The sequence below is a fragment of the Stigmatopora argus genome, chromosome 16 (assembly GCF_051989625.1).
Source record: "Stigmatopora argus isolate UIUO_Sarg chromosome 16, RoL_Sarg_1.0, whole genome shotgun sequence".
Lineage (NCBI taxonomy): Eukaryota > Metazoa > Chordata > Actinopteri > Syngnathiformes > Syngnathidae > Stigmatopora > Stigmatopora argus.
In genome coordinates this window covers 2,165,070-2,183,550 of record NC_135402.1, presented here as the reverse complement: position 1 = coordinate 2,183,550, position 18,481 = coordinate 2,165,070, and the positions used below count along the sequence as shown (strand labels likewise).

Here is an 18,481-nt window from a genome sequence, read left to right as displayed (position 1 = left end):
ATGAATTATGAACTATTTCTAGGGCAACATTTTCTTTCGCCTTTAACATAGCTAAATACATTTTTTAATAATTGTCAATAAGACATCAGAGGTTACAATGCGATCTGCTGGAATTAGTCATTGTATAAGATTTGACCTCGTTAGAACATAACACCACCAAAGGCCAGATTTATGATTTGTTGTCAACAATGTTTGGGATGGCGTCTCAAGCGTGAACGCGTTTGCTAACGTTATTGCAGTTATTTTGATACGCATCATCACCCCATCAACGCACGCCCGCCCGCCCGCACGCACGCCGACTCCGTAGCTGTCAACATTGCATCATCAAATACGCAGAGTTCAAATCATTTGTCGGGATAACCTGCCAGCGATCCTGCTTTCTCTACACACCACATTAATTCATTAATATGGGAGATCAAACATGGCCTCACTTAATGTCAAAATGTTGGCGCTGGAGGTCATTTTTGACTGAAATCCATCCCAAAAAAAGATCAGTTACTCTGTGGGACTGCAGTTCTTGTCCAAATGTACACATGTACATAGACCAACTACTAAATGTGGTACACTATAGGAAGTATAATGCTATATTCCACAAAAAAAATGCAGTATACAGTAGTCTTATGGGTTAAAAACTTTTAAAAAATGACATCAAGATTGGAAAACAGCAAAAAAAAGGAAGAATCAAGCATTGAGGGAGAAAATGCCAGTAGAAAAGACCAAAAACCAGTAAAAGACACAATTAATTAAATGCATGTTACTAGGTAAAGTTTATATTATGATGCCATTGCATAGCAAAATAATATCAGTTACTCTGTAATAGAATATTTGATATTTTAAAAGCAAAAAAAGTGGAGCTAGGGGCCTTTTTCTCTTTGGAGTCTCCAATTTTGTCGTATAAATTAAATAAATAAAACATTAAAGAATTAGTAAGAAAGGGAAATATATTGTATAATAAAGATACTGGCTGTATAGTTTATATGCAAAAGGAATACTGCCATCTAGTGCTGGCAGAGGACTTTCTTAAATTAGTACAACCATAGATGAAAAAATATATTTTCTCATCATTACTTGATTTTTTTTCTCTGTCAAATATAAAAGCAATCATATCGTTAGCTAAATTAAAAATAAAGTTCACACAAATTCCACATATTTAAAAGAAAATCCTCAAAATGAATAGGCAGTCTCTTTAATATTTTATTCCTATTTTGAATCCAAACAATATATTCGATTTGATTTCAATGATCTGGTATTAAAGTTGGTTATTTTTGCCACTCTTAAAAAATACTAAACAAATAACAATTGTGCATTAGTTTTGAATAATGATCATTTTTGTATTATTTTTTTGCAAGTCAACACAATATTGAATAAATAATTGAGCATTCATCCCTCCTTAGTTTGTTTGGAATAATCTTTTTGTTATTAAATATTACCAGTCAGCAGGTTTAACACTTTATTTCTCATAGTGAGCAAGCATCCCATAATCCCATCCAATCCCCACCAAAACAAACATCATCACACACTTTCACAAAGGGGGACAGGGAGGGAGTTTGTGGGCGGAGTCTAAGTACAAGCTTCTCCTGTCAGTCAGCGGCATATTACGAACATACAGTACATGTTACTTATATATATATGATTAGCATAATATGAGAACTTGGGCCGATAAAGTACAGTAGTGTTTTGGACACATGTACGAACAAGCAAGGAGGGACGGCAGATGTCTGTCTGGAGCTTACAAATGGCAAACTCTAATTGGACAGGTATGACCGAGACAGGTGAGATGATAGCATTAGCGTAGCGGTTGAAAAGTAAATGTAGGTGAGGTAATGGTACAGGTTTAGTTTCCAACAAGTGGCATAAATTGAGGTGGTTTGAAATGACCAATCACTAAGCGAGACGGTGCTAATCTCGTTGACAAATCGGTAATCGAACAAAAAAAAGACAGCTTAGTAAGCGTACATGTCTGTGGACAACAATAGTTGAGTGTCCGCTGTCAAAATTGTGTCATTCAAGAGTCGCATACAAAAAAAAGGGAAAAATTATTCGACTGGAATTCATCACACGCATGCAAAAACTGGTTTTAGTCGGTTTACGCCATTTCAATTTCAATTGTTTTGAAAATAGCAGTTCACATAGTGTTTGTATGTTATTAATTGTAGGTAACTATGCCCCACAACCAAATACCCTAAAATACATACTAGTGTCATTGCAAAAGAAATATTTTGTTTAAAAAGAAAACATGATCAGGAATGTGAGAAGTGAAATAAAGACAATTTAAAGTGATAGACAGGAAATGTGGGGATCAATATTAGCAAAAAAAAGTACCAAAATGCATCTCATGGTTGGAATATTATGAAGACGAAGTTACGAATCAACACCGAAAATCATTTTGACAATGTTGTTTTGTTTTATGTTTGTTTTTGTTGTTGTTTTTTTTGTTTTTAAAAAGGTTTAACATGATAGAATGAGCTTTTTTTCTACTGAACGCGCAAAATGTGGCACCTTTGAATCGGTTCATCTTGGTTACATTACGTGTTTGTTTCCTTTTTTTTTAAATCTTAAATCCTTCACTTAAAGAAGAAGACAAAATATGTATACATTTTCAGGCACATAACGAGTAAGAACTGAAGGCGGAGTTATTGATGAGTCTAGAAAGAGTGTGTGAAATGCACAAAACGGCTTGAAACGTTTGAAAATTCCAAAGTTGCTTTGCAAGAGGGTGACGTGAAACAAGAAAACAAAAGGCCTTTCTAAAACGAATCTATCCGTTAATTATCCTCAAAGCTACTTGCTAGATATGTGCAAAGGTGAAGCATAAAGCTACGTTTACAACAGCCAAGAGGATTTTTCAGCTGACACGGAAATTCAAGACTTTTTCTGGGGATGTCAGCAGAGCGAGAAATCAGAAAAGCTTTCAAGCCTTTTCCATCTTTTTTAGAACGGATAACCCCGTGGGTGAATTATCGATTAAATGCCGGGCGGTGAAGAAGCAAACATGCTGACCTCAACTTGGCTAATACAGTAAATGTGACCCCCTTTGCACTAAAGTACCCAATCTGTTGGATAATGTTAAATCAGCTAATCCGATGGAGGCTGAAAGAGAAACAACTGTAACAAAGTAAAATAAAATAAAAAAGTGCACGAATGAGTTTTTTTTTTTCATGTGAGGCAGAACTTTTTTTTTTTAGTTTCGAACTGTGTCCACTAGGGGGAGCAACAATGCGGAAAAAAAGACGAGAAATGCCCAATCTGTCGTTGGGAGGAGTTTACGTCATAAAAACCTCAGCACCAATCGAGCGTCCTTCCTCCGATTGGTCCCCCCTTTGAATCCGCGCGTTGGATGGAATGTTCTAACCTAGGCTGGTGATGTTGGCCCTCCCACCAGGTGGCGCCACGATGCGCTGAGTGTTTCGGCGGGGGATGTTGTCATCGACCTGAGCGCCTGCGTGGACAGAAAGAACCAGTCAGTACAGTGTTTTTCAAGGTTTTTCAACTTCCCACCCTGAACTGGTTGCCAGCCAATCACAGGGCACAATGAGACAACAACCAATCATACCAAGGGACAATTTAGAGCAGGGGTGTCAGACTTGGGTTGGTTCGCGAGCCGCTTTAACGTCAACTTGATTTCACGTGGGCCGGACCATTTTAGATATAATATTTAGTACTAACCAGAGAGGCTGAAGCCAGATTGATGAAGGTTCCTGACAGGTTGCTGATTGGCCTGTCCCTTTGCGGGTGACGTTTTGGTCGACGAGGCGGGCGTCATGGCTTTGGGGGTGACCGACACCTCACAAACCGGACCGTCGTACAGACCCCTGGGAACACCTCTCAACTCGGCCAGCTGCATCGTGGGAAATATTTTTTTTAAAGAGGAGATATTGGTTTGAGATAAAATTACACCATACCCTGCTGCGAGCCTTTATCCTCTTGTAGACGTGGTCGGAGAAAGGTTTGCGGGCCACGTAGCGGCCAGAACCTTCAGTGGCGTGGAGGGTTCCTTCCTCCAGAACAATCTTGCCCTGACTGATGACCACCAGCGGGCCACCACGCACCTCCACTCCTTCAAAGATGTTATATTCCACATTCTGCAGGACCAGAGAAAATATATCCATTCAAATCTTTCTTTTAACATATCAAGAACATCACTCTTTGAGGTGACCCTTCAAACATGTCCCTTCATGAACTGTTTGGCTCCACTTTTTTGACCTAGGTCTACAATGTCTTCTGTGTCTTGTGTCTGTCTTGCTACTGCAACCAAGAAATTTCCCGAATACGGGATGAGATAAAGTTGTAACAGTGGCGGTCCGTGCATTTCCTAGTGACGCGTTCAGCAAAAACTATTTTATGGCTATAAAACCTCTACTGCAGCCACAGCTGCGACACATAAAAAATAATCAATAATAACCTCATACAATTGAAATATTATTTAGGAATATAGCCATATTTTACTCACCAAAAATCCTTTTTAACTGTACACAAAATCCATCATCCTTTATTTCTTCCTTCTTTTCTATCGCCATCGAAGCTAATGCTGAAAGTCGAGCCTGTCCTGTCGTGTTTCTGGCATAGTCCGTCTTGAAAATTGCTTTAAATTAACACAACAATATATTTGCTTGTGCAGCTCGCTCCACATACAGTTTGGTAGCTCTGGCTAATCACTAGCCAATCATAGTTGGTGAAAGCAATGACGTATCCCTACGCCTGCGAGAAGACAATGACGTATCCCTACGCCTGTGACAAGGCATTGTGGTGTTGCCAACTCGAAATCTGATTGGTTAAAGCAGCAGTCTTATCGACGCTTGTTTAATGCAGCAGAGCCTGCAGAACTGATTGTGAAGGCCTTGAGCAAGATTTCTGACCCTGGCAACAAATAATGGCTGAAATGTGATTGGTTAAATGCTTCAATATGAAAACACACATCTGGAAGCAGTGCAACCAGGAGGAAAAGCAATGAAAGGAAGCTAACATACCATTTGGAATTATTTAATAAGTATTGATGGACAAAATAAAATATATGATTCTGATATTTCTTAGGCCAGCAGAGAACGTCCTGAAGGCCCTGACGGCACACTACTAAGTTCTAAGCTAACCTAAGAGTGACAACATTAGACGCAAAGACCTCCCAGCCATACACGATTTGGGTTTATTCCTGTCCATATATTATCAGTGAATATGTAAAAGAAACACATTTCATCCTTGATTTGCCACAATTCCCAGATGAAGAGGAGAGAATATTCTTCTAACAGCTCACGGCCAGATTTGACTAATTCTTTATTCCAGCTGCACTGACTCATGACACAAACGCTCCACCAAAATAACTTCAAAGCGGAAACCCAATGATTTCATTCTTTCATCCTTATTTGCTCCGGATGTTGATGTGAACTCCGTGTAGACCGCCAAATTTAGGAAAATCCTATCCTTGATACTATTTGGAGTATCGTTAAATTAGAGCATTTGTTTTAACGGTAGCTAGTGAATTAATACACCGTAATAGAAAGTCTTTGGGGCGAAAGGCCAAGTGGTATTAAATCGTATATTCATATCTTACCGAGTTGTGGTTCTTTGCAGTGATGATCTTTGTGACGTCGGGGTCCCAAAGAACCAGATCTGCATCAGAACCTACTGAAATACGACCCTTGCGGGGGTACAGGTTGAAGATCTTGGCCGCATTGGTGCTGGTCACCGCCACAAACTGGTTTTCATCCATCTTACCGGTCACCTAAAATAAATATGAAATAAAACGTGAAGATAAACCCAAGTAGGAAATGACAGTCACAAAGTAGATTTTATAACATGCCCAGTTTGTACACCACACCTATCATTTTGTTTCATAAGAAAGCCAATTATGCTATTAATTCTGCATACTTAAATATTTTTTTATTTTATTTTGTTTACACTTATATCATTCGATGGGCGCACGAGTGGTTAGCGCGTAGTGCATCATCCTATTGTGAGGACATTTGTGTGCATCATTTTCGGAATATTTTGAAGGGAATACAACAGCAAACAGCCCATTGATAGCAAATGTGAGGGTAGAGGCGTGGCAAACTGCTAACCCGGAAAACGAAGGTAACAAAAGATTAAAACAAAATTAGAATTCAGTTTGGTGTAAAGTTACACTAAACGTATGTTTGAGTGTGTCTGTATATATTAATCCAAGTTAATTTAAATGTGTTTGTTCGGTTACGAGTGCGTTGCCGTGGATAAAGTCCCCCCGAAACCCCCCCGTCCCCCCGCCTGCTTCTATGTCCATCTGTGTATCCTCCGCGAAATCCGTCTAATTTTAGTTCTATTAAACACATTTTATTACTATTAAACCACTAGTTATGTGTTACTTTGTTAATAGATGGCAAATTAGAAGAAATAAAACATTTTTTCCAATCCAATATCCTGTTTTTGGTGTTTTTCGGAGGGTTGGAACAAATTAATTTGTTTTTAGTTCATTTCAATGGGAAACGTTCGCTTGAGTTACGAGAAGCTCGACATAAGAGCTCAGTCCCGGAACGGATTAAGCTCGTATGCAGAGGTACCACTGTATCTTGCAATTGGCTGTCCACTGATTCAGTAGTTAGCAGGAATAGGCTTCAGCAACCCCCGCGACCCTTGTTGGGATGAGCGGTTCAGAAAAGGAATATCATTACATTATTCAGATGCACTGTAAATTTCAAGATAAGGACTACCCAAATCTAATTGGTTTTTTTAAAGCACAACTGCACTTCATCTATTGGATTACACATGAGAGGACATACCACACACTTGTCCCAGATAATGGACATCCTCTCTTCCGTCCCGTTGACGCCTTCAGGAATCAAGGTGAAGTCGTCTTTTCCCACGGCGCGTTGGGCCGTGTTGAAGGTACAATGTGCGCTTCCCGTCACCTGCAGGTCGCCGCTGGAAGCAACGGCGGCATAGCGTCAAAGTCTTCTCGGGCGGGATATCTCCGCTGGGAATGTTTGGGTTGGGCTGTTACCAAGAGAGCAGGGAGTTGAGATAGTCCGGCGTGGTCGGGTCGGGACTCAGTGGGGGAGAAGTGACGTAGGCTGCCGCCTTGGCCCAGTTTTTGCTCCAGTAGTGCGAGCCGTCTGTTCCCAGGCTCGCCGTGATTGGTTCTCCGTAGACGACGGTGCCTGAGCAAAGCAGTCCAAGTCATTTAAAAAACAATTGCGCCGCCTTCCAAATACTACAGTGGTACCTCGACCTACGATCAGCTCGTGGTACGACGAAAATTTCGATCGAATAATTCGCCCTAGATACGATCAAAATTTCGAGATGCGACCAAGCCAGGTGGCCATGACATGAGAGGCTGTTTATCATTGTAGCGCACTGTCTTTTTTGCAGCATCTATTTCGTGTATAACAGATATCTACGAGCACTGAACGATTTATTCAGACAGGTTTCGACCAGGAAACGCACAACGCGCATGCGCGGGCAAAAAGAGGGCTTTCTGGGTTATGAAGTATACTCATGCACACAATACCGCCCAATTTTAGTTATATTAAACACATATTATTACTATTAAACCACTAGTTATGTGTTACTTTGTTAATAGATGGCGAATTAGAAGAAATAAAACATTTTTTCCAATCCAATATCCTGTTTTTGGTGGTTTTTCAGAGGGTTGGAACGAATTAACGCCCCCACCCCTCTCTCTGTCCGTCTCTCTCTCTTCCCCCTTTGAAATGCGTCTAATTTTACTTCTATTAAACACATTTTATTACTATTAAACCACTAGTTATGTGTTACTTTTTTAATAGATGGCCAATTAGAAGAAATAAAACATTTTTTTCCAATCCAATATCCTGTTTTTGGTGTTTTTCAGAGGGTTGGAACAAATTAATTTGTTTTTAGTTCATTTCAATGGGAAACGTCCACTCGAGTTACGAAAAGCTCGACATACGAGCTCAGTCCCGGAACGGATTAAGATCGTAAGTCGAGGTACCACTGTATTACCTTTCCTTTTTTCGCCCCGTGGCTTTTTAGCCAGCGGTTTGAACCCTCACCCTTCTTCCTGGCTTGAGCGATGACATCGGCGGCGCTCTTGCTCATGACCTTAGTGATGTACAGAGGGCAGTTGGTCTGATTGGCCACGGTCACGGAACGGTTAACGGCCTCCGCCTCCACCTCGGAAGAAGAGAAAAACATGGTAAAGGATGTCCTGGAAAAGACTTATTTTTGCCACGCCAAGTCGGATATAAGTAGATATGTGCCTTACTTCCTCAGGACGGCTTAACACGTGTCCTTCTGGACCAGTGATGCCCTGGTCCAAGATCCTGCGCTGTTCCTGGAAGGGAATAACAGGAAGTATATTTTGCAGATTTGACCGAAGGTGTAAGATACAATTCATGTTAAAATTGTCCGTCATGATTTGTACCTCGGCAACAATGTCTCCATTTTCAGCGTGCACCTGAGCGATGGCGCCAAGATCACGAATGACGCTAAAAACTTCATATACCTGCAAGAAAAAAAAAAGATGAGGATTTGTTATTTGTGTCGTTGATTATTGTACACAGAATTAGGTACACACAAAAACACTAGGTTTGGGCTTACAAAATAATATTCTGACTTTTATATATAGTGTGGAGAGCTATTGATTCAATAATATTGTGTATGTTATTGTTTATTTAAATTTATAATTAATGTTTTGTATCTTTCTTAAAGAATATGCTATTGTCCATGACTGCGAACTAAAAAATCACTGTATTAATTCAACAAACATTGTTACCCAACACCTTTTAATATCTTTGTAAGTGGAAAAAAATATGGGTAAAGCTGTTATAGATTTCATATAGTCTTCTTCTATCTTATTATTTAATTAAAAAAATAATAATAATAATAATAATAAAAATAAATATGGTCAATTAGAATAAAAGAACCGACCTGAGTGTCAGTTAGCTGGAAAAGATCCTTATAAGCCAGGTAGACTAAGAAGGAGTTGATACCTGTATTGGGATATGACAGAAATAAAAATGAGGATTAATTTTAACATCAGAATATGTAGCATTTGTCCATAAAGGACATTTGTGAAAAATCAAGACAGTATATAAATTTAAAAAAACAATGACATCTAAACAGCAATCCAAAGTTTATATATATATATATATATATATATATATATATATATATATATAAGGGCGTGTGTGGGTTTTCTGTGCTTCATTTATAGTGAATCTGAATCTTTCTGTATATAATTTTCCTATTTATCTTTGTTTACCCAGGGAAGGCAAGTGAGTACAGATTATTATTTACATCAACTTGGTTTGCTAATGGCACACCCACACAAAGCCGCTAAGTGCCACTACTGAGCTTCATTAGTCTATTCTTGATTAAACATTGGATTTTTTTTTCAGTCTTTTTTTTGTCATAGCCTTTGAGTCCTACCATGATCTTTGACGAGGCTCTCCATTTCCTCCTGCATGCCCCTATGCCACTCAGTGATGTCCATGTGCAGAGAATAGTCGCAGCACGACTTGGCGTCGGCCCATTCGCGCCACTGCTCCATCGCCAAAACGAGGCTGACCCCCGGCTCGGGAACCACGTGGTCCACTGGATCCGCAAGTACACAAAACTTAACTTAAACTACACGCCGTTGTGTCATTACCCGGACTGAGATCCCAATTTTGCAGTTTAGTCTTGGAGCATTATAATGAAATAATAAGAAAAAGGATCAACTCACTAATCATTGTGGTGCCTCCCGCCAGTGCCGCTTTGGTGCCTTGGTAGAAATCGTCAGCGGACGTCATGCCCCGATCGGGCATCTGGAAGCGCGTGTGCACGTCGATTCCGCCTGGCATCAACATGCGGCCGTGGGCCTCGATGATTTTAACGCCACCGGGCACGATGAGGTTTTCTCCAATTTGCCTGAGGAAAAATAAAAAAATGACACGAGGCACCGTTTTATTATGCTGTGCATCTTAATACTCAATTTAAAAGTTCATTTAGCTTTTAACCACCGAAAATAATTGCACTATGTTGAAAGAATTATTATTTTTTTAATAATGACAGCTGTTTAACTCTTCCAACTTTTTTTTTAAAGAAACACATTTTAGCTTTCAAAACCCCAAAAACTGAACTCACTTAATGACTCCATCTTCCATGTAAATGTCGGCACAGAAGGACTGGTCATCGTTGACGATCTTCGCTCCTTTGATCAGGAGACGATCACTCTGAAAAAAAAAATCATCAGCGGTCACTCAGCATCCATACTAACCCCATTTTATCTTATGTATTATTAATTCAATATTCTACAATAAAGCAGATGCTGCAGATCAGAAAACACAAGTTAGTCAGTTTGCCATTTGAAAGACTAGCAAGGTAAAGTTCCTTGAATACATGTAGAAAACATTCATTTTCTGAACCGCTCATCTTCACAAGGGGGGTGCTGGAGCCTATCCCAGCTAACTACGGGCACCAGGCGGGGGGGAGACACCCTGAATTGATAGCCAGCCAATCAAAAGGGACAATGAGACAAAGAACCAATCATACTCATACTTAGGGCCAATTAAAGTGTTCAACCAACTAGCCTAGCATGTTTTTGGGAGGAAACCGGAGTACCCAGAGAAAACCCACACATACCCAGGTAGAACATGCAAACTCCACACAGTGAGGACCGACCTAGGATTCGAACGCTCGACCCGAGTACTGTGAGGCGGACGCGCTAACCACTTTTTTCGTGCGCGTCAGCATGTAAATAATTTTCCGTCTTGGTTATGTTTGCCTTTCGTCGGCGCGCGTCTTCGTCCTTCCTCGGTCATTTTACCCTGATTTATGTTTGTGAGATTAGATTGTAATTATATTTTTTTCCATTAAAACCTGCAGCACTTTTCAGAAACGGACCAATCCAAATCAATTAATATTCTGCGCCCATCGCCGAGCCACTTGGAAGAGAAAGGAATGGGCATCGGGGGTGGTCCAACCCCCGACCGTTGCATCACAATAGCCCCCCTCCCACCCACCCTCGAGTCACCCTACTCTTTTGGCTCACTGTGCAAAAAGGGAGTGGCAGACCCGGTCACAAGGATTCTAGAATCCTCCTCCCCCTAACAAAGAACGCTTTATTTGAACCTCTGTTGTTAAGACAGTTCCCGTCCCGGGTGGGCATGTGTTTGTGGCCTCGCCTTGTAAGCATCCATTGCGGCTCTGGGAAGCATCCAGTCGCACACAGCCTTGTCAAGTAGAAATGCAGCCGTACACCCTTGCTTTCTTGCAATACAAGTAGAGGAAAACGCCATTTTACAGTCTTAAATCTGCACAACAGCAGTGGCAAAAAAGGTTTTTTTTTTTAATCTTATTAAATCTTGTCTAACCTTTGACCTTAAGCTTCCATACTATCATTTTTTTTCATAAAATGACATGATCGCAGGCTGAAATGATAAGCAAAAATTCAGTGTTCGTGGTTCACTATTCACAATTTCCATAGCTGCAAAAACATTATTTTTCTGTTATTTACTGAAGAAAAAAATCAACTGTATTTTCTTGTTGTTTCTATGGGACGCAATTCTTACACTAAAAGGAAAAACTTTCTTTTCAGCCTCTTGGATCGGACACACGGATGAATAATTAGATGTGGAAAGTCCCCCAAAATTGTATTTCCTCCCTTAAAAGTTCAAAACTACAATTACTGAAGAATTAGGGGAATCTAGTCAAACTACTGCCGATTATTCGGACCTCTATAATCATCTAATCGTGGTCAGCACACAAAGTTTGTACTGGATTAGTGCCAAAAATGACAGTGACATTTTATCATGAGAACATGCCTCTCAAATCTAGTTCAACAACGTATTTTTCCATACTTATTTTTCCATAGGCAAAGAATGTACAATCTCATTCTAGACAAATAATGACAATATCGTATCCCATGACGACGAACCAACCCTGATGGCCGCTGACACCTAAAACCGGCACGAGCCTATCTAGCGCGTTAGCCAATCCAAATAAAAATGCGAGCCAAACACATATTTGTTGCTATGAAAACAACTGCTTGCATGGCTTTGTATTTGCTCTAAACGGAAAATATCCTAGTAACGTAAGTGAAGTCAGGTGGCGGTCGCTGCCAACGATGACATTCAACACTATGATTTCATCTACGGCTATTTTGACTTATTCCGCCACACCGCAAATATCTGTCTGCAAAGGGCTATAAAAACAAATCCTCACTATATATCAATCATACAGTAATGTAATGTAAATCGTCTGTAATAAAATGTCAACATGGAGCTAATGCCACACTTGACAACATATTAATAAGCGAGTGATCGTAAAAGTGGCCTTATTTTATTGTAAAAGCACCTACATAAAGGCTATATGGTATGATTTGTTAACACAAAGTCCAGATAAAATGTCCTTTTTTAAAAAAACTGTTAGATGACTAATAGTAATGTCTTCTTAAACTTGATTTTGAGCAAACACTGCAAGTCAGCGTTATTAAATGTAATGATCATTATTTCACACAGGCACCAAATAAGTTCACACGAAATATTTCAAGTTTGTAGAAGAAGAAAAAAATAATTTAATGCTGTTGACCCCGTCATTTTAGGACAAAGAGCAACTAAAGTTAATATGGACTTATTCTTGGCTTTGCAACACAATGGTCTGCCTTGTCCAAATGCCAATGAAATATTTTCCATTTCCGTACACCTTCGTCTGTTCTTGCTTTTGAGTGAAATTTGCCAAGTAAATTTTGCAATATTAGGCCATAATTCTGTAAAACGTGTGAACAGACAGCACCCCCGGCAGTTCTGTAATAAACTAAGATGAATGGGGGGAAAATCCTTAGACAAGTGCTGGTCTGTTAGACTAAACAGTCAGTCGTAGGGCTAAAGACAGCATAAAAATATAAAAAATCAGATCATTATTATTCTTACACCTAAAATACCGATATAAACTGGACTAAAACCTATGTAGTGCCATCTTCAAATTGAAACAAAATGCCTTTGACCTATTTTTGGCTTCTTCACAATTCAGGAATAGACCTTCTATCCATTTATGTTCGACCTAATTACTATAAGGACTAGCATGCTAACTAATCCTCTGATCTCTGCCCCACCAACTGGCTCCTGCAAAGGCCTTGAATCAACCAATAATAGCGTTGTAAACTCTGCTAGTCCAGTAATTAATGTCCATAAATAAAAATCATAATCAGTAAAATAGGGTCATACTATGCGGTATATTGTATGTGTTAAAAAAAAATACCTTAACATACACACAACCTTGAAAACAGTGAATTATTTCCCATTACGCTTATACTCACAAACGGTTGTGGGGGTGCTGGAGCCTATCCCACTATAGATAGGGAAGAGGAAACATGGAGGGAAATAAGAGCCACTCCCCCTTTCCTCTCCCTCCTCCCCCCAGTCACATCCTTCCAAGCAGTAAAAGGACTGAGGGAAGCAAAAAGTAATCAACCAATATCTTATCTTTCATGCACTGTCCCTTTAAGACATTTCAACCCCAAAAATGCAAACGATTTAATCCAGAAGACCTTTTTTTTTAACAGAAAGAGCCATAAACAATTCCTATTTTCAAAATGTTACTTCTTGAGAGCCATACTCAGAATTCAAAAGTCAAAATAGATGAAATTATGAGCTTTTTTTGGTTCATTTCAACACTTAAAATACAAGAATCTCAGAATTATTTTAACAAAATTGTTACTCTACTACTGATCGATAAAATTATGCATGCACAAGGGAGCCTAACGTAAAATAAAATATGATAACAGTATTGCTAGAGGTACATTTTAACGTACAGGTTAGAACCGCATATGGCTCGCGAGCCATAGGTTCCCTACCCATGACATAGGTTTATAACAAAGAACACCGGTGTAAAGATGACTCGGAATATCACAGTGCACCTAAAAACTGAATTATAGCCATATTTAGTGCGAAAAGCTGCGTTTCTGTTTGGAAAATTGAGCTTTGACTTTTTTAAAAAGCGTAAAAGTATATGATTGTCCGTATTAAAAATGCAGGAAGCAGCTCAGATTGGAGCAAATGAGGCCATCCTGCATCCTGTATCCACCCCCGCAGGCCCACCCTGTCCACCCGCAGCCCCCCACCAGACGACCACCGGTCTGTCTCAAACGTATCATTTCCACAGGGACTCACTGTGATGCGAGGGATGTTCTTCTTGCCCTGAAAGCCCGACATCTTCGCCGCCTTGCTTTGGCGTGAGGACCGCACCGCGATGTACTCGAAAAGGAAGGAGAAGACGACTAGTGATTATCCGCAGGCTCGCTAGCTTTTCGGCAAGATGTCCCAGTTGAGAAAATGTCGTAAATATCCAAGAATAAAAGTCCGAATGGGGTGCTTGGCAGCCTCCCGATGTTCGCCGATGCACCGAGCCTTCAAAAGCCAGACAAGATGGGCGGGGCCGAGGAAAGCCTGGTCCCCGTAAGAAAAGACAGCTCAGTGCGCATGCGCGAAGCCTCGCCCTATTCCATTGACGATGTCATCAATTGCTTGGCCAGGATTAGACAGTGCATGGTAAAATTTATATGCTTACTCACTGTACTTGCTCATAAAAGTGGATTTTATTCATTTTTCTTCCCTGTACTTTAAAAAAAGTACTTCTTTATGACTATTTTTACTTGTCATCCACCATAAAATGAATGAGTTTACCACAAAATGGGAGTATTTAAGTCACGTCTAAAGTGTGGTATTAGACAAGTGAGTCCTGCTAACATGTTGAAGAACTTCCCAGTCAATCCAGTTTGTGGGTTGGGTTTCCGTCCATTTCTGACTGTGTAAAGCAGATGCAATCAAATTAAATTAGGGCCTCAATAGAGATAACTCTCCTCAGATTGAAGAAAATCAAATAAGGTAAACTACATAGATGTGAGTGCAATGGAGATGAATAAAGAATTAAGATATTGTGGAAATTCTAATGTCTGAAGTTATTTCTATAAGCTTTTTTGGGGGTATGGCGTCGTTATAATTGCACTGTAAATCCGACAAACCCTGGACTGCTTTGTTAGACCACATGAAACAAAAGAAACCACTACAACTCCATATCGGCCTCGGCGTATATAACGAAGTATTCAATGAGCCATTGATGGAGAGTTTGTGAAGACCAACTAAGGCTTTCAATCAATATGCTACATGACACCTGAGCTCAACGCGAGCACTTACAGCTTTTAACCTAACCGTGAGTACTTAAAACCAACATAAAGAATGCATTAGGTAGCAACACAATATCATTAGCAGGTGCAAAACTTAAAGTTGACCCAATTTCTCCCTAATGAGCCACATCCTCTTTAGTCTCTCCCCCTGATACTTAGCGTAAAAAAAACCCATATGCACGCCTTATGACATAAATGCAATGTAATGCTAGCTCAATGATGTAAGCAGCCACTCCCTCTCTAGCATCTCTGCATGCCTCCATCCTCTCGTTTGCATCTCAATGCTTTCTGGGAAATGGAGTCAGGGCAAGTTGTCTAGTGTCCAATTGTGAAGATGATAGGCTGCAAGTGTGCTTTAAAAAAAATCATCTTTCATGCAGAGCTAGAATGAGGAAAAGTTTACTGGGGGTGAAATACCTTTCCATGATCCAGATTCTGCAGAGCCTCCTTCCCCGTACTCTCCCGGATCTCCACCTTCTTGGGCTGGGAGATGTCGCTCTGCCGGTCAATGACTCGACTGTCTCGCTTGCCTCTGCAGGCAGAGAGAGCATCCAAGTCCAAAGTCTTGCTGTCCAAGGAGCCTTCCACTGGGCAGAACATGCCACAAAACTGCTGTCTGGGCCTAGCCGGGCTGTCGGAGCCCATGTTCTTGAAAAAGACGCCTGCTGGGGCTTCTCCGGTGGTCGACATGCTTTGCAGATGGTCTTGCGGCTGCACAGGAGAAAGAAAAAAAGGGGGAAAGCTTCTTTATCTCAGCGCGGCTCTCTTCCACGGCCACCGCCTTGTTAGGAATTCAGGAGCAGGTGGTGGCAGCGTGACTAAAGCAGACTCAAATACAATAGAGAACGGAAAATAGCTCCGCCCCTGGTGGAAATGCCTAAAAGTGAATGGACAAGGAGGAAATGTAATCGCGATTGGACTTTTATTTCTAAGCTTATAGCATGCGAACACTATGTGACAAGTCCGACTGTGTGGTGGTCACACCGGGAGGCGAGACTGTCAAAATAAAAGCTGGAGAGGATTACCTGTAGCCACTGTCGAGGGGGAAGGCGGTCGACGAGAGGACAGTCATTGTTTTCAAACGTCTAGAAAATAAAAGTAAATACATCTGAAGAAATCAAGAACGTACCACAACTTTTTATAAATAAATGAAAGCGTTGTTATCCTACTGTATGTATATTGACGACTACTTTCGATGAAGGTTAAGCCATTTGAAGACCTTGGAGAGTTCCCTTAAGTCACACCCAAAACAAGAGATAAAGGGCGCTGTCCATTCAGCACCATCTTGTCTGTCTGTCAATCAGTCAAGCGAGTTGGTTTCCTCAAAATTATGAATGCAATGTCTTCTCACTTTAAGAGGTTTCACAAGGATCCCTTCATAATCCATCCAATCAAATGATTTTTTTCTAATTCCTCCCAAAAATATGATTTAACTTCTATACTAATCAAATAAACAGGCTCAATTCAATGACATCAGACTTTTGTCGCAATCTGAATCCTTATCAAAGTGTTTAAATTGGAAGATAGAGAAGGACTATTATTTATCATTATTAGTTTTTTTTCTTCATATCATATCATGTCAGCACAGTTTCCATAACAACGCATCGGGCGCTTCATGGTCGCCTTTATGCTTTCTCTCTCAGAAGACTGGGAGGCTACCACTGTATGTGTGGGGGTCTTAATCAGACCGACGAGAAAGGCACAAAAGGTCTGAAGGTCATTCAACAGGTTCTTAAAAAAAATTAAAATAAAAGATGACTCACCCAATTCTGTGCGAAGCATAAAACGAGACACTCGTGAGCAGAATGGCGAGGAAACATTTGAACGGAGCAGAGGGAAGTTTCCATGGTCTCGACCTCGTACCCTGATGTACACCAAACGTTGAACTGATCCTACAGCATCTTGTGTAAACCTATAACTTTCATCCAACTGAAGGAACAAGTGTGCCTTTGCATTCAGGAGGGGAAGGAATCCTAACAAATAAAACATTGTAATCAAAAAATACACAGATGTCAGCACCTTTAAAAGGAGAGAGTGAAAGATTTAAACAGAGTGCATTGCTTCGTTTTGACTTGAGAATTGTATATGTTGCCTCTGGCTGTCTTTCACCACTTGTTTCTTTTCTGTATTAGCAGAGATTTCCTTTTTTGTGAGATATTTTACAATGAATGTGTATTTGGAAATAGAGAAATAAGTTAAATGTGATATATGAAGGGGCTTTCCTTAAAATAAATACATAACATTCTCTTCACCAAAGCAAGGCCCATGACATGCCACCCACCACCCACGGTAACCCATGGCAACACATTAGCTGCAGTGGGAGGAGCTCTAGAGGACGAGTTTTGATAGGCCAATGCCTGATGTGCTGAGGATGAGGGGCAGTAAATTGTTTCCGGGGGTACCTATGGGCTAGCAAAGCAACAAGTCCAACTACTGAATTAAAACATTTTTTGCATAATTGGCTAACCACAATTCACTGAACATATATGAATCATACCAAGATGTATTGGTTGTTTTGATGAGCTCCTTATATAGAATTGCATGACATATATAATATGTAAGAAAGCGTAAAACTGTAAAGCACTTGTTGATTGCTACACATATTCTAAAATGAATACAAATGTCGGGGTTAAACACCAGATAAACAAATGTGCAATATTAGTTGTATGTTACATTCTACATAAGTATCTTCAATTCATTTAGCCTGTTGGTCAAATAGTTTCTTGTACTGACCTTGGGACAAAAACGTCAGTTTTTATATAATAAATAAACGGTACTCGGACGATTCGCCGAAAGACGTTTCACCGACGGAGGTTTCGCCGACGGACAGTTCGCCGAACGGACGTTTCGCCGAAAAAAATAGTGTTTAATTTATTATTTTACTAAACAAATAAAAGTGGGGATGTTTCTCATTGTGTTGCTTTTTCTGCCGAGGTTGAAAAAATATACACACACGGTCCGTGGGCAGGGGGAGCGCACGAATCCCGTTTTGGCGAAACAGCCGTTCGGCGAAACGTCCATTCGGCGAACTGTCCATCGGCGAAACATCTTTCGGCGAATCGTCCGGTCACGTAAATAAACACAATTCTCTGATTTTGCAGCTTGATGGTGAGAGCATGACTTGGCAACATGTAGAAATTGTAGTGACAAGTAGAATAATTAAAAGTGGAGAGCAGTAAGAGGGCTGGGGTGGGTAGTTGAGTAGTAAAGACAACCATTGGGTAACTCTAAAAATGTCAGCAATGTGGGGATCACACACCACGTGTAAAGGCTAAGTACAAATTCAATGCCAGAAAGGATGTTTACAAGGTAACACGTTGTCTATATGCCTGGGGGAAAAACATCCCAAGTGTGGTGGTAGTTTTCTTTATC

The 18,481-nt window shown here is 40.3% G+C and overlaps 1 protein-coding gene across 3 annotated transcripts; it reads right to left on the bottom strand.

The window, feature by feature from the left end:
* Nucleotides 1-1,437: 1,437 nt before the first annotated feature.
* On the bottom strand, nt 1,438-16,271 carry LOC144090953 (dihydropyrimidinase-related protein 2). Of its 3 annotated transcripts, XM_077622890.1 has the most exons (15): nt 16,135-16,271; nt 15,527-15,820; nt 10,072-10,160; nt 9,671-9,855; nt 9,376-9,540; nt 8,875-8,936; nt 8,369-8,449; nt 8,210-8,278; nt 7,998-8,118; nt 6,968-7,124; nt 6,747-6,888; nt 5,546-5,716; nt 3,903-4,082; nt 3,667-3,838; nt 1,438-3,439 (listed from the first exon to the last, which is right to left on the bottom strand). In XM_077622890.1, the coding sequence occupies exons 2-15, from the start codon at nt 15,797-15,799 to the stop codon at nt 3,348-3,350; spliced, it is 1,959 nt and encodes a 652-aa protein (XP_077479016.1). In that variant the 5' UTR covers nt 15,800-15,820; nt 16,135-16,271; the 3' UTR covers nt 1,438-3,347. The 3 variants fall into 3 exon arrangements, with proteins under 3 accessions (XP_077479016.1, XP_077479015.1, XP_077479017.1); XM_077622889.1 differs by lacking the exon at nt 16,135-16,271 and having other exon boundaries at nt 15,527-16,018; XM_077622891.1 differs by lacking the exons at nt 15,527-15,820; nt 16,135-16,271 and adding an exon at nt 14,097-14,363.
* Nucleotides 16,272-18,481: the final 2,210 nt, after the last annotated feature.